Raw genomic sequence first — 15,937 nt, 5'->3', positions numbered from 1 at the left:
AGGACGAATGCTCCATGTCCACTTACATGAGTTATCTATAGAAGTCAAACTCATAGAAGCAGAAAGGAGGACGGAGGTTGCCATGGTTTAGGGGAAGGGGGAAATGGAGAGTTGCTGTTCAGTGGGTATAGTTTCAATTATACATGAATACATTCCAGAGATCTGCTGTACAATCCTGTGCATATAGGTAACAAGATTATATTGTACACTTAAACATTTAAGAGAGTAGAGCTCATGTTAAATGTTCTTACCACAAAAAAAAAAAAAAGAAAGAAAAGAAAAGAAAAAGAAAACTAATAGTGAAAAACAAAACAAAAAAAAATGACTCTGGTGTGGGATACTGATAGCAAAGGAGTCTACGTCAGGGAGACGCAGTGAGTGTATGAAAACAGTGCTGTCCTCCTCAATTTTTCTGTGAACATAAAACTGCTCTGAAAAACAAAGTGTACTTAAAGAAGAAAAGAAAATCAGTTAAGTTTAAGTACATTCAATTTGTTACTAATTCCTACAATAATAAAAATTACTTGAAACATATTACTCCCCCTTCCTCTGGGCCTTCATCTCTCTTTTCTCCTTCCCTTAATGCATTTATGGGTATGTTACATAATTAGCATTTCATAATGCATTTTTATATTCTCTAGTTGTTTTGCCTTCTCAAGTTGTATTTTAAGCTTCTGGAGATAGAGCTCATTCCTTGTGTTGTGGGAAGTCAGGGACCCCAAACAGAGGGACCAGCTGGAGCTGTGGCAGAGTAACAATTGTGAAGATTTCATGGACATTTATCATTTCCCTAATAATACTCTTATAATTTCTTATGCTGTCTTTACTTCAATCTCTGAACTATAATGTGGAAGAATTTCATGGCATTTATCAGTTCCCAAAAATGCTCTCATAATTTCTTTGCGTCTTACTCTCTTATCCTGTTACTCTTGTAGCTGAGGATGTAATACACTAGCCTATTGATCAAATTGATTGTAACATGTGTGTTGAACATATGAAATCAGTGCACCTTGAAAAAAAAACAGAATAACAGCGATTTTAGGGAACAAGGGAAGACAACCATAAGGTCTGACTGCCTGCGGGGTCGGGCAGAATACAGCCATATTCTTCTGCTTGCAGAGAGCCTATAAACAAACATGCAAGTAGGGAAGATATAGCTGAATTATTTTCCTAGCAAGGAATATTAATAATTAAGATATTGGGAAAGGAATGCATTCCTGGGGGGATGTCTATAAATGGCCGCTCTGGGAGTGTCTGTCTTATGCAGTTGAGATAAGGACAGAAATACGCCCTGGTCTCCTGCAGTACCCTCAGGTTTATTAGGGTGGAGAAAAAATCCTGCCCTGGTAAATCTGAGGTCAGACTGGTTCTCTGCTCTCAAACCCTGTTTTCTGTTGTTTAAGATGTTTATCAAGACAATACATGCACAGCTGAACACAGACCCTTATCAGGAGTTTTTGACTTTGTCCTTTGCCTTGTGATCTTGCTTTACCCTTTGCCTTGTGATCTTTATTGGCCTCAGAAGCATGTGATCTTTGTTCTCCTTTTGCCCTTTGAAGCATGTGATCTTCATGACCTACTCCCTGTTCATATGCCCCCTCCCCTTTTGAAATCCTTAATAAAACTTGCTGGTTTTGCGGCTCAGGGGGGCATCATGGTCCTACCGATATGTGATGTCACCCCCAGAGGCCCAGCTGTAAAATTCCTCTCTCTGTACTCTTTCTTTTTGTTTCTCAGCCAGCTGACACTTAGGGAAAATAGAAAGAACCTATGTTGAAATACTGGGGACAGGTTCTCCCAATATCCTTGTATTTTGTAACCATTATCACACATGGTTTAATGGTAATAAAGAAATGCAATAATTTAATGTATGACATATCATCAATTCTCAATGCCTTTTTTCAGTAAAGCCTTTCCCAATCAATTCCAGAAGCCAAATCTCTCGACAACACTCACATTGATAGCACTATCTCTGGACCTACCTAGGATCCAGACCTACTTCATATTAGCAATTTTTCTCTAATGTGCTACAATGTGTTTTCATGTGCAATTGTCCTTTATTCTCAAGGAAGTAGGATCATGTTTCTGACCTTTGGTACAGCACCCCACATCACCTAGTGCAATGCTTTCATCAAAATGGATCCTTCCATAGATACTGCTTCCTGTTCCCATTTCCCACTCCCATCTCCTCCAACCAGCCACAAGATGCAACAACAACATGGCAAGAGAGAATTCTGTAAGGGCTGCAATCTCCTTGGCCTTATTGCTCTATATCCCTAATAATAGGTAACTCTGATAAATGAGTGCACATATGTAAATTTCCACAAAGGGAATTATAGTAGGTTTATCTTTTATTCTCATGTTGCTTGAATACGAACACAATTAAAATAAGCACATACACACAAAAAATGCCTCTGTGAATCAGTCACAGGGTTCCTCTAAGTCTGGGCTGGTGTCCTTTTTCTTCTGCTTGCATAACTCTTTGATGGCCTCTATCTCTGCAGAACTAAACTTGGAGGTTAGTGTCACATTGTCATAGTCAAATTCTTCATCAAGTGAGAAGGGTTGAACTTCATCTCCAAGTATCTATAAAAGGTAACAAAGGAGGAAAAAACATACACAATCATTGTAAATGAAGATAAAGTTGAGAAAATTAACTCCCTAGTAATATTTAATTAAACCTTTTTTCAGACCTCAGCACTCTCAGCTGATTAAGCTGTTTTTAAGTAAAGGAATAAATTCAATTATTCAGTTTGACCTAATTTAAGCCTCTTAATATGCCCCATTTATACCATGCTGTATCTGAAAGAATATCATTAACCAGTGCTGCCCAAGGCAAGAATCAGAAAGTCTCCCTTGCATATACTCATTATACATTTTACCACTTGTAGTGTCAGGACTAGAGAAGCATACAGAAAAACCAACAGTTATATTAAAATGTGAGAAAAATATACACTAAGATATTTTATCAACCTTAAATAGATTTTCACCATTTGCCAAAAAAGATCTATATTAATAAAACATAATTTTTTAAAGATAAAAGTACACTACATTGAATATACTTCTTCAGATAATACCTATAACTCTTGGCTAATAACAGTAAAACTTGAAACATAGTTTAAATTTAAAAGTCCAGGATCTCTTTTTTCCTGCCAAGAATTTAAAATATTAGTTTATCTATAAGTAAAGTAGTTACAAAGAAATGTAATAATTTTGAATCTATTCATAATTTGTGAGTTTTAAAGACTTCCTAAAGGAAGGCAGATAAAAAAGCATATTTTCCAATAAACCAAGAGTATGCCTTAAATCTCTTGTATCACGCCCTAAAAAGCCTCTCCAAAAACAAATGGTGTGTGAGACAATGAAATCATCCAGTGCTTCTATGTAGCTCTACAATATGTATAGTGATGCTGAAAAAATTGAAAACTATGGTTTATGCAAGAATGAAAAAATGTCCCAAAGCTATAATCAGCTTTAAATATTCTTGCATGGAAGATGATCTCATTGAGTGGCTTATGCAATGTTAGTAAAAATGTAGCATGTAGCTCAGAAACTATCTGCTGTTACTAAAAGTGAAAGAAAAAATAATGAGTAGTTATCTCCTACCTGTTCTGCAAGTTATGTTTTGAAGTTAGGTGTGCAGTGCTAATAGCAAACGCTCAGCCATTCATCATCCTTTCTTAGTAAAATCAGCAGGAGAACAACTTCTGGAGATGTGCTCATTTCCTCTTTATTAGAAAGGACCTTAGTGCTTTCCTGACAAAACTGCCACTGAGTTTCCATGGTGAGTTTCCACCATGTGCCAGCCCTGATACTAGGAACCACGTAGCATCAGCAGTGATATTCAAACAACCCTACCGGTAGTCACTGTTACCCCTACTTTATAAAGCTCTGAAAGGTTAAGTAACTTGCCCAAATACAGAGTTAGTAAGGGAGAGAAGCAATATTTGAATCCAGGGTAATCTGCTTCAAATAAAGCATTAGCTGCTCAACAGAAACACCAGCAAGAATTAACCTTGAAGTTTTCACTAAGCCAAGTCATAGCTCTTTGGAGAGAAGACCTTTTCTAAATAAGATGATCAATTCTCACAGCCTACCATTAGAAAACCGTACCCAAGGCTACGTGTAATACCATGACTAGCTTTTAAAACCCAGCTGTATACAAAAAGCAAATCAGTCCGCAAGGCTGATCAGTCCATTTTGATCACTTTCTGAGATCAAATTTATCATCATCACAGCCAAAGTGACAGTGGGACAGTCTTGCTTAGATGGCTCAAATGCAGAAACACACACACACAATGACACAAGATGTTCATTTCCTGAATGTTAAGTGTTCTTGCTATCTCCAGCTCTACTCAGCAGTAAGTACTGAGGCCTGCAGGCTTGGTTGGCCACAACCCCATCTGGAGTCGATTCTAGCTGATCCTGGCAAAGCATAAGGAGGAGAACCTGTTTCCACCAATATATTCAGTCTGATGGGAATTTTGCTGCTTTTTCATGCCTGGGCATCACATGTCTATTAAGCTTCAAGCTGCCTATACCAGCGTATGTCCCCTATACTAGGTCTTTAAATTCTACCTTGAAACCTCTAAAACTTGCCTACACCTTACTAGCCATCCTTACTAGATGCAGTCACTTTGTCTTCACCCACCTCTCACTTAGGGGGTAGGAATACAATTTCAAATTAGACAAATCCCTTTGCCATGTTAAAATCTCAGTGACACCATACCATGCCCCCAGCTCCCTCTACAGAACACAAATAACCTCAGTTCCCACCTCCCTCCCCTTACCTCTTCACTCAATAAACATCTATTATATAGCAGATTCTGAGAACATAAAGTGATTATAGCAAAATCTGTGTCTACGTGGTTTCATAACTTCAAGGAGAAGACAGAAATGTAGGAATGATTTCAGTATCACGTGCTGTGCTCTCCAATACAGGAATGCAAAAAAGGGAAACAGAAGCACAGAGAGGAAAGTGCAGAAGCTTCATTTACTCTTCAATTTTTTTATTTTATTTTATTTATTTATTTTTTTTTGAGACAGAGACTCCCTCTGTCACCCAGGCTGGAGTGCAGTGGCACGATCTCAGCTCTCTGCAACCTTCGGCCCCCAGGTTCAAGCAATTCTCCTGCCTCAGCCTCCTGAGTTACTGGGACAACTGGCGCATACCACCAGACCTGGCTAATTTTTGCATTTTTAGTAGAGACAGGGTTTCACCACGTTGGCCAGGCAGGTTTCAAACTCCTGGCCTCAAGTGATGCACCCACTGCAGCCTCCCACAGTGCTGGGATTATAGGCATGAGCACCGCACCTGGCCTCTTACTCTTGATTGAGTTTTGCCACTCTCCAGAAAATCCCACTTGCCTCCCCACACATCACTTCACTTATTACCTACCTCATCCTAGCAACCCAGATAAAGTACGTCCGGTATTTTGGACTTACTTCTAAACTTTGATCAGGGTTCCCATGGCCAAGTTAGTTCTAGATACGGCCCAACCCATTGCCTTCCTAAGATTCTCCCTTCCCTGAGGTCTCAAACTACCCTGTGGCTATAATATCCAGACTTACGGTACTAGAGATATAGAAATGTATTCTTAAATGGAAACATCTTATTTTCCTTTAAGTTTTTTTAAAATACATCTACATTGTTCTCTGTTATGGATGATGATTCTCTTCATCAGTCACTTGGTACCAACCATAACAATAACATGGAATAAAGTTTTCAGCAAGTCAGTAAAGATAATGTCAACACAAAGATTATTCATTTATAATATCCTTCAATGTATAAAAATATACTTAAAATATAAATTTCTTCACTAAGAAATTAAGCGTTATTAACAGCAGCTATTGTTAGATTTTCTAGGCAATCAGTTAGATACTGAGATATTAAAGCAATAAATAAAGAATAGTAATAATGTCACATTTGCAATGCCAAAACATGACATTCAGGACACTCTGAACCATTTTCGGGATATACTGTAATGTGGCCAGTACATCATGTCAGAGGAATAGCCTCCTGCAATCATTCAGATATTGTACATTCTTTCCACAAACTCTACATTCCTATTAAATTCTAGTCACTGTGTTAGGTGCTGGGGATACAAAGATGAAGACCTATGTGAAATCACAAACAAATGAGATGAACTCATAAATCATTAGAGTAAAATGTGGTAAGAACAGGGTGATGGGAACACAGAAGGAATACCTGACCCAGACTAAGTTGGAGGGGATTGGGAAGGAATCATAGAAGGCTTCTTGGAAGAGGTGATATCTAAGCCGACTCTTAAAGGGTAAACATTAGTTTACAAGTTGACAGAGAAGAGCTTTGCTGACGGGGAGTTTCCATGAGCAGACCATGGAAATAAGATGCAGAATTTCACATTTGTGAATCTGAAAGTAGGTCAGCATTGTCAGAGCACAAAGTGTAAGTTGGAGAGTGGCAAGAGACAAATATGGTGCCAAATCATCCTAGAGATGATGAAAAGTCACTGAAGAATTTTTTGAAGGCAGGGAAGACACTCCTTCATCCATTTAATTTTTATTAAGCACCTACAATGAGACAGGTGCTGGAGTAAAAAAAAAAAAAAAAAAAAGCCCTGCCCTGTTGGAAATTATATGAGACAGATCACTATGAAGGTTAAATAGAAGGTAGATTTGAGTGGGATAAGCCTGGAGCCAGAAGAGTACTCAAGAACCTGCTAGAGCAGTTCAATAAGACATCAGGAGAAGAGGGGACTAGTAGCAGAGACTTGAAAAATCCGTAGAAAGTGAAATTGGCAGCACTCGATAAGTGACTGAATATGGAAATGTAAGAAAAGGAAGAATGCAGAAAGGGAAGCAGGTAAAGCACAGTTTAATTTGAATGTACCTGAAGGAATCTAGATGAATTGAATATACAAACTTGAAACTGAAAAAAAAAAAAAAGGTCTGAAGCTAGAGATGCCAATTTGAAGATGAAGACGGATTCAAGTATGTAGGCTGTGAAGAACTGTATGTTAAGCACCGAACCCTAAGGCACACCAACTCATAAGTGATGGATGGAGAGAAAACCCAAAGGAGTCAGGGAAAACACAATTTGAGAAATACGTAAAGAATCACAGAAGAAAAGTGAAGTGAAAACCAATGAAGCAAGAGTGCCAGAGGAAGGTCAATGGTGTCAAACATGGTAGAGAGATCCATTAAAAGGAAGACTGGAAAGTGTCCACTGGATTTGGCAATCATAAAGCAATTGGTGCCTTCATTCTGAAAACATCCAGGCAGGTGACTGGAGCCAAGGATATTTTACAGTATACTGAAGAGTCTAATAACTTTTCAATTCTGGATGAAAAGAGAGAAAAAAGAACAGACAGTAGCCAAAGAGGGGTCCAAGATTAAGGGAAGCTTGTTTTCCTTATTTTGTTTAATTTTGTTAAGGATAGGAAAGACTTAAACCTGTTTACATGTTGATGGGAATGAACAAATAGAAGAGAGAGAATGACCCCAACCATGTTATTACTGTATACCAGAAAATCACTCCCATTTAGTGGTGAGGTTTGTTTATTTATTTGTTCATTTAATATATGTTTACTGTATGTCTACTATATGCATGGCACTGAGCTCGGCACTAGTTCTGACTCTGCATGTTAATTATGTAAGCTTATGATGACATGCATGAGTGAATTTAGTCTTCCAAAACAGGAGGCACATAAGTAATTCAAAGTGAGCCCAGGTAGGTGCACACTGCAATTCACAAGATATCACTGTGATCTTCTGAATGATAGCTTTGTTTGTTTGTTTGTTTGTTTGTTTGTTTGTTTGTTTGTTTTCTTGAGATGGAGTCTTGCTCTGCCGCCCAGGCTGGAGTGCAGCGGCGCGATCTCGGCTCACTGCAAGCTCCACCTCCCGGGTTCACGCCATTCTCCTGCCTCAGCCTCCCAAGTAGCTGGGACTACAGGCGCCCGCCACCGCGCCTGGCTAATTTTTTTGTATTTTTTTTAGTAGAGATGGGGTTTCACCGTGTTAGCCAGGATGGGACAGCTTTTCAAATACAGAAAGGTTGCATTTCTATGTATATATTTCAGTTATTGGCTGTTGTGGCATACTTTGGAAATTCTCTTCTTTCAAATTCAGTTCGTGTTAGGGTTCAAAGCCAAGGTTTTTAGATTACAAACTGAAATTATGATTTACTTCAGTGAAGACTTTGTGCAATGGAGCACTAAGTCCCCTGTTGCCAAACAAAAAACAACTATGAATTAAGTTATTAACTTGTTATTTTTGCCTAAGGAGCTGAAAGAAATATGTGGATTTCAGGTGTCTAATTTCAAATCTAATTGACACCTTTTTGTAGCCTCTCACGGAATAAAATTTGTGGAGTATTGGAAAACTTTCAGTCCCCTTAAAATTGTTCATGTGACTTATTCTAATAGAGGCACCGCTGATGGAGAGATTGTTTTCATTCATAGTACCACATAGGCAAATTAAAGAAAATAGAACTAATGCTTAAATCAATAATGGCAGCATTTAGCTGTAGGCTACCATACAAAGTAATATGGTAAATAAACTGTCTTTATAGGAGAAAATTTTTAGAGTACCATTATGAATTAGACAAACAGGAGAGCTCCTATTAAAATACTACACAAGTTTCTTCTATGACCTCTTCTACAGTTTTCAGGGGGAGGGGGTGGGTAACACAATTTTTTATCCTCCTAGTAACAACTCTCTTTGTTCTGTAGAGCAGCTTCAAACTTCCAAAGTTCATCAAAATGGAGTAACTAAGGCAAGATAATTCTATACACATAATTCTATACACAATTATGCATGTGTGTAGAACCAGTGGTAAAATTAGGGAAAAAATCTGAACCAAAAAAATGTTAAATGTTTGAAGTGATGGATATGCTAACTACCCTGATTTGATCATACACATATATATGTACTAAAATATCACACTATACCCCATAAATATATACAATTATTATATGTTAATTTAAAAATAAAAAAACTAAATTAGGTAAAACATTGAGTTGGTCCAATTCATATCAGAAAGTTGATGGATTCTTAATAGGCGATTAAGAGAAAATTAGGAAGGACATCCAGAATATATTTTCAGCTTTTCAGATTGAAATCACAGAAAGAAACTATCATCTCTAATCCCAAAATGGTCTTTCATTAAGCCCTTCAGAACCCATTTGCTATAAATTAATGATTATGCTCTTTTACTAGCTCTGGGTGCTTTAAAATAAGATGAATGTTATCAAACCAAGGCAGAGTTGGTACAGTACAGGTTGAGTATCTCTTATCCAAAATGCTTGGGATGAAGTATTTTGGGTTTCAGATTTTGGAATATTTGCAGAACATATACCAGTTGAGCATCCCTAATCCCAAAATCTGAAATCCAAAATGCTCCAATGAGCATTGCCTTTGAGCATCAGGTCGGCACTCAAAAAGTTTCAAATTTTGGAGCATTTTGGATTTTCCCATTAGGAATGTTCAACCTATACTGTGATTCTAGATGGTTGTGAAAAGTTACTCTAAAAAATAGTAATTAGAAATAAAAATTCCCAACCAAGATATTACTTCAGATATTCAAAAAACAGCAAAAGTTATTCATCTGTGGCTTGTATCATTTTGATTCCAACATTTTTAAATGTCCACATTTCTGGTAAGAAATTTATATTCCTCTTAACACACCATCATATATGGGGTCTCAACTTGAATTATACTGCTATTTGATAGATTCTGTTTTCATTCATAGTACCACATAGGCAAATTAAAGAAAATAGAAGTAATGCTTAATCATTCAGTTTTTTTAACCCATTAACTAAAATCACTTTGTAACAATTTCAATAATTGTACTAGATTCTATATATTCTCTAATTGTACTGAAATAAAATTGTATTTCTATAAAAGTACAAGGTGCCATGTCTACTGGCTGGTCCAATAACTTGTATGGCCACAAGTGAAGTCAACAGCATGAACAAATCTTAAAAAAAAAAACTGATTCCTTCTAGAAATAGCCTTATAATTTTAGCTTTTTACAACTCAGAGAGAGCAATCTATAATTCAAAAAGCATATTGAAAAGTGACTGTCCCTAACAGTTTAGCTGGTAATCAATTTGGGAGTTTATTATAAGCCTGCATGCATCCTGGATACACTTTCATGATGTCAGTGAACAAAAGTACTTATTAGAAAGTGGTAATTTAAAAGTGAAATGTGTGGATTATTTCTGACTGAATGGCTAATTCTATAACAGAATATCTTCTAGTAACAAGACTAGTACCTCATGATTAAATAATCCAAAAAGACCCTAAGGATTTTATTAGAAAGCAATAATAAAGAGCCCTTAACAACTTATTGTGCCTGAACCTGCTTTGTGTTCCAGTAAGGAGGGTAACAAAGGTCACTACCAGCGCTAGCAACAGCCTCTATTGATACAAGTTTATTAAGCATATGTAGAAGAGCTGCAAAATGATAGCAAAAGATGACTTACAAGTTGCACATTTGCGAAAGATATGCCATAGATTCCATTTTCATAGCTAGGTGACATTTCTCAGCCTCCCCTGTGGCTAGCAGGAACATGTGACTAAGTGGTCACCAATGAAATGTGAGCAGAAATTAAGGACCTTGAGTCCGAAGCCTTGGGGAAACATGCTGCCCCCATGCTCCTCTATTTTGCCCTCCAGGTGTGATGATGACCTGACCTGGAATACGCAGGTGAGGACGATGTCCTAAAATATAATGGACATCCAGAATAGAAGGAACCTGGGTCCCTGATGACCCCCCAAAAAGGAGCCACCTGCTCATTTTAAGGGCTCTATATAGGCTGTTAAATAAGAGAAATAAACATCTATCGCTTTTCAGCCATTGAATTATTATTGGGATTCTCTGTTATAGAAGCCTGGCCTTTCCTTAACTAATTCAAAAGTTTATAGAACCTTATCAATAATAATAATAACAGCCTGTTCAGACTAAAAAGGGCAAGAAAACTGTCTATCCCTTCTATTGTGTAGTCCTTGGGTAGCACAGATCTGTAGCATGGCATACACTGTAAAACAAAATGGTTTCCACATAAAACATAATTGTGCTATGTGTTTAAAAGAAATGTATGCATTTGAGATGGATGGCTGTGAGAGGGACCAAATTAAGCAACTTGAATTTTATATTTTCCCAAATCTTAGAAAAATACAAAAGTATACAGCATTTCTTTGAAGGGATGAATTACAAAATCAAGGCAGTGTAGAGAACGACTGAATTCCCTGTAGAGTACCTCTTCCGCCTGTTTGTCCATTCTTTTTACAGCGGGCTTTGGCTTCACTTCACAGGCAGGAGGCTGGGCCACAGAAGGGATACAGAGAGGAATGCTGGTGCTTGCAGCCTGCTCCACTTCTCCTGGAAGAAGCAGCAAATCTGTTGGATACAAAACACTTCAATTGAGCCTTTCGCCAAGTTCACAATTTACCTAAATCGTTTAAATGCCCAGAAGTCAAAGAAAATGAAGCAAATATGCTCATGTAAAGTAGGTCCATTTCACAATGCCTGTCCCCCTTTGGGAACTGGACTCAAAGGTTTGCCCTTTCCTCATAATAGAAGCCATTAGTGCATTTACTTTTATTTTATCATTGCAAAGTTACGAGTCCCCCCAAAATGTCTGGAGAAGTACTGCTTTTGGAGTAACCTGACTGTCCCTTTTCCTCTTAACTCAATTTCTACTTTTATATGAAAATAAGGTGGTAAGATGTTACTTTTGCTTCATTTTCCCATATTTTCCTGGAGGGATAAAGAGAAAGAAAATGGAGTGCTGATTTCATCCTGTAACAATATGGCAATATTTCAAAAATATATATTAAAAAACAGTAACGCCAGAAGGAAAGTACTTTAACTTTCAGCAGAAAAATGAAATACTCTGTCATATTCAGAATGCATGGTCTAATTTTCAACACTTGCAAAGAACAACAGCAATGTGTTTCCTCCTTGTTAAGCACAATCTCAAGAATTCAATAACCAATCTTGGAGTTCTGATTGACCCATTATAAGCGGATATGTCTCCTGATTTTTGCATGTGTGACAGTACATGGATGCATCACAGACAACTGATGATCTTCCACAGCTTTCTTCAAGGAGGACAAAAAAACAAATAGAAGCACAACAGGTTTCCTCCTCAGTCTGTTTTCATAGGACCAGAAGGTCTTGCTAGAACTAGCCAATAACTTGGAGCTGACTCTGGATGATGCTGCCCACTTCTCAAGGATGTTCCTAATTAAGGCACCAATTAAGTTCTCAATGGAAGTGATTAATTAATAACAGGCATGACTTGACTGCTGCAAATGGTAGCATGCATAGGGAGATAATTGAGTAGGTATTGCTGTTCAAAAACTGAAACTTATTTGAAATGAATCTCTCAACACTATAGATATCCCCTTCACACACACAAAAATATAATTACAAAATTCTTATGACTCCAGCAACAGAGAAAACAGTCTGGAAATAGAATTGTGGAGGGGAAATGGCAAAGAAGGTAATTCTGCTATGGCTAATTATTGAAATTCTAGACTATGATTTCATTAATTAGCAGAAATAAAAACAATAATAATAGCCAACACTTACATACTCATCATTTTGTATGCTTTAGCTCAGCTAATACTCCCAAAGCTCTATTATTTCCTGTTTTACAGGCAATGAGCTCTAAACACTGACAGCAGCCTCACTCAAGATCCCACAGCTAAAAAGGGCAGAGCTGGGCAGTCTATCTACAGAGCCCATGCTCTTATCCTACAATGCCACATTACGAACTTCTTTTAAATAAGCATTTTCATTACATATTTTATTTTACTGGATCAAATTAAACACTCAAACTCAGAACCAAGAAGTGTCATTAATATAACACATTAGCATGGTTAGGCAACATTAAGTACATTTCCCAAACATTTCATACCCAGAGAAACAACATTTTAAAATTCAATGAGGTTAGTTGGAAGACTGGTTTTCTAATGCACCTATTTATGAGTTCAAAGCCAAACCCACTGAGCGTCCTTGTGTAATAGCCCAGGACTGGTACCAATCTGGTGAGGGACCCACCAACAAGGAAAGCAACAAGAGAAAGGCTTCGGCCTCTCAACATGAAAACCATTATCTACCTGACCCACTGGCTGACAGAGCAAACATCAGTTCAAATGTGAAATCAAAATCAATTCTGCTTTCAGGGCTATTTAAAATCATTGTTCTGGCTGACAGTATTGTGAAGCGAGGAGGATAATTGCAATTTCTTTACTGAAACTTCACTTCTCTAACCTATTTGCCAAGAAAGTAGGATTTTCAACAAAAATGGCTTCTTTCATAATAATTCTACTGCCATGGGAACAATTCTTTCAAAATAACAAGACTCAGTATTCTCCATGTCTTAAATTCTTGTCATTTGTTTCTTCAGAGTAAAAGCGAAATGCACCAATGCATATCTATTAGTGCCTAACATAGCACCTCATACATAGTGAATTCTCAGCAAATACTTGGAGATAGAAAATGAATTTTGTACACCTCAACTTTTAAACTGAACAGCAAGTATCAAGAGTCTGCCTGCCAATAAGATGTTGTGGATGATGTAAAATGAGTATAGCCCTTACCCTCAAAAACTAAACGTTACAGGAATAAGACTTTCATATATAAAATCAAAAAATAATCAAGAAAAAATTGAATGGCTCTAACTCTAAAGATGACAGATTAATAAAAGGGCAAAAACAATATGAATGAGAAGAGCCTGGCAAGGCATATGTTATAAAGAAAACTACTGCAATCATTTAGCCATTTTACAATCATGGGTGGGTTATATATATATTTATATTCTCTCGGGAGAAAAAAATACTGTATTCAATCATGGTAGGAAATGAAATTTCTGAAGTTCTCTGTATAACCTTCTAAAACAGAAATGCTTTAAGAGACTTAATCTGATCATATTAGTTGTTTCTGAAACAACCAAAGGCTTTGTTTCCATCTTAATGAAATGCCACCATCTTGGCATTATAGAGTCAGGGACACTTTCAAAAATGAATCTTGAGGTTGGATGGCAAGACTGGTTGAAGTATTTTAATCTCTTCTTTCTCAACCATATGTTTAGAAATTCTACTATTTAAAAAGTAGCTATTCATGCCATTTGTCTCTGTATTTTGTCAATGATCAGAAAGTCAAAGACTACAGCCATGTAATCAGTATTACAAAGTGAGCAATCTACTTGACATCTGAAATTTTACATACAATAATATTTAATCTGCCTGGCATATTTATAAAATTAACCAATCTGTTCATTTGTTACCACATAAAACGGCCAAAATTTCTTGAAAGTTTGGGCATCCTAACACAAAAAGGATATAGATAAAAAATACTTTAGCCATCCAGGCCACTTCTAAATAGAGCTTCCAGCTATGATAGTCTCGTTCAGTAGCTCTTATTCTTAAAAATTATTGAAGATCCCAAAGAACTTTTGTTTATGTGGGTTATGTCTATCAACACTCACCATATTAGAAATTAAAACTGACAAGTGTTCTAATATTTGTATATTAGAATCATTACAGATAATCAAGTTATGTATTAAAATAAGTATTTTTATTAAAAGTCTATTTTCTAAAAACAGAAAATATTGAGAAGAGAAGCATTATTTTACATTTTTTCAAATCTGTTATAATATCTGGCTGAACAGAAGAAAGTTGGATTCCCTATTTGTTTCTGCATTCAATTTTTGAAACATGCTGTTTTTTAGTTGAAGTAAGACAATCCAGACTCACACAGATAGGCAGTTGGAAAGGGGAGGAGTATTTTAATAGTCTTTTTATATAGTTGTGGATATTTTTCTTTGATACTATACCACCATCTGAAAATGATAAAGTTTTCAAAAGTTATTTTCAATGAGCATTCTGAAAACATGTCAGTGAACTTTTTGTACTGCCACATTAAAATCCATTGGTCTATCCTGCACACTGAATGGATCTTTCTCCTATGTATAATTTTGTAAACATTATTAATTGGTCATTTGGAAAATACTGGTTCACTGTGTTATGTAGATCTTTCAAATTTTGACATATTTCATTATACAGTATAAAAATCACATTAGTTAATATCACCAATTTTGCCAGAGAAGCCTTTAAATATTGAGAAGCTGTCAAGCTCACAGTACTAGATACAAATTCTCTAAAAATCTAATTTTCACTTGATCCATTGCCAATTTTATCATTGGCAACGAATACCATTAGTTATTAGCCTTGAAGAGACAGGCTCACTTTATTCATTTTTGAGAAATATAGTTTGTCAGTCATTCTTTCAAATAAAAATGGTGATTCATGAAAGAGAAAAATAAACTAGTTCAGCACACCACTCAATCACCCAAGTGTTTTTCCACAACCACTGTATTTCAGTATGTAACAGAAGTGCCGTATGAACACTTACTATTTTGGCACAAAAATAATTAAAAGAGGTATACTTAAGAATCAAGATTTAATAAAATTAATAATTTTTACTACATCAAGAAATTTTCAATGAAAACTGGCATTTGTTTTTGATTATAAATTTATAACAGTGAAGATGAAAACTGCTAGTATAACTTGGTGCCACAAACTTGATTCAGACTAAGGTGCCAGCATCTTCACCCGTCATTGTTTTTCCAACTTCAATGCAAACATCAACACATGACCTGCCAACCTCAGGGTTTCTGAGGGATTCCCAGACCACATCCTCAGGAGTCTGCTGGTCTAGCTAATGTCAGTCCAACCCTCCCACCATCAACAACTAGAAAAGCTAGATAAATTACAAAAATCAACTATTTAAAGGCATTGGAGAAGGATGAGGAACCAAGATTTCAGCCACAGTTCTTAAATATTTGTTGAGTAAGAGTCCCTAGTCATTCAGGGGTAGCCTAAAGCTGCTTAAAGTTGCAAATTAAGAAATACCTCTTTAAAAAAAAAAAAAAAAAAAAAA

General features: G+C 36.6%; 1 protein-coding gene across 1 annotated transcript in view; it reads right to left on the bottom strand.

The window, feature by feature from the left end:
* Window positions 1-2,333: 2,333 nt before the first annotated feature.
* The window catches only part of IFTAP (intraflagellar transport associated protein), a 66,393-nt gene continuing 52,789 nt past the window's right edge, over window positions 2,334-15,937 (bottom strand). Inside the window, 2 exon segments of the mRNA XM_017881645.1 lie at window positions 2,334-2,586; window positions 11,247-11,386. Coding sequence (XP_017737134.1) covers window positions 2,422-2,586; window positions 11,247-11,386 — 305 coding nt within the window. The 3' untranslated portion in view covers window positions 2,334-2,421.

The sequence above is a fragment of the Rhinopithecus bieti genome, unplaced genomic scaffold (genome assembly GCF_001698545.2).
Source record: "Rhinopithecus bieti isolate Rb0 unplaced genomic scaffold, ASM169854v2 scaffold_12859, whole genome shotgun sequence".
Classification (NCBI taxonomy): Eukaryota; Metazoa; Chordata; class Mammalia; order Primates; family Cercopithecidae; genus Rhinopithecus; species Rhinopithecus bieti.
Note: the sequence above shows the minus strand (reverse complement) of the source record. Positions and strands in the feature narration are given on the sequence as shown.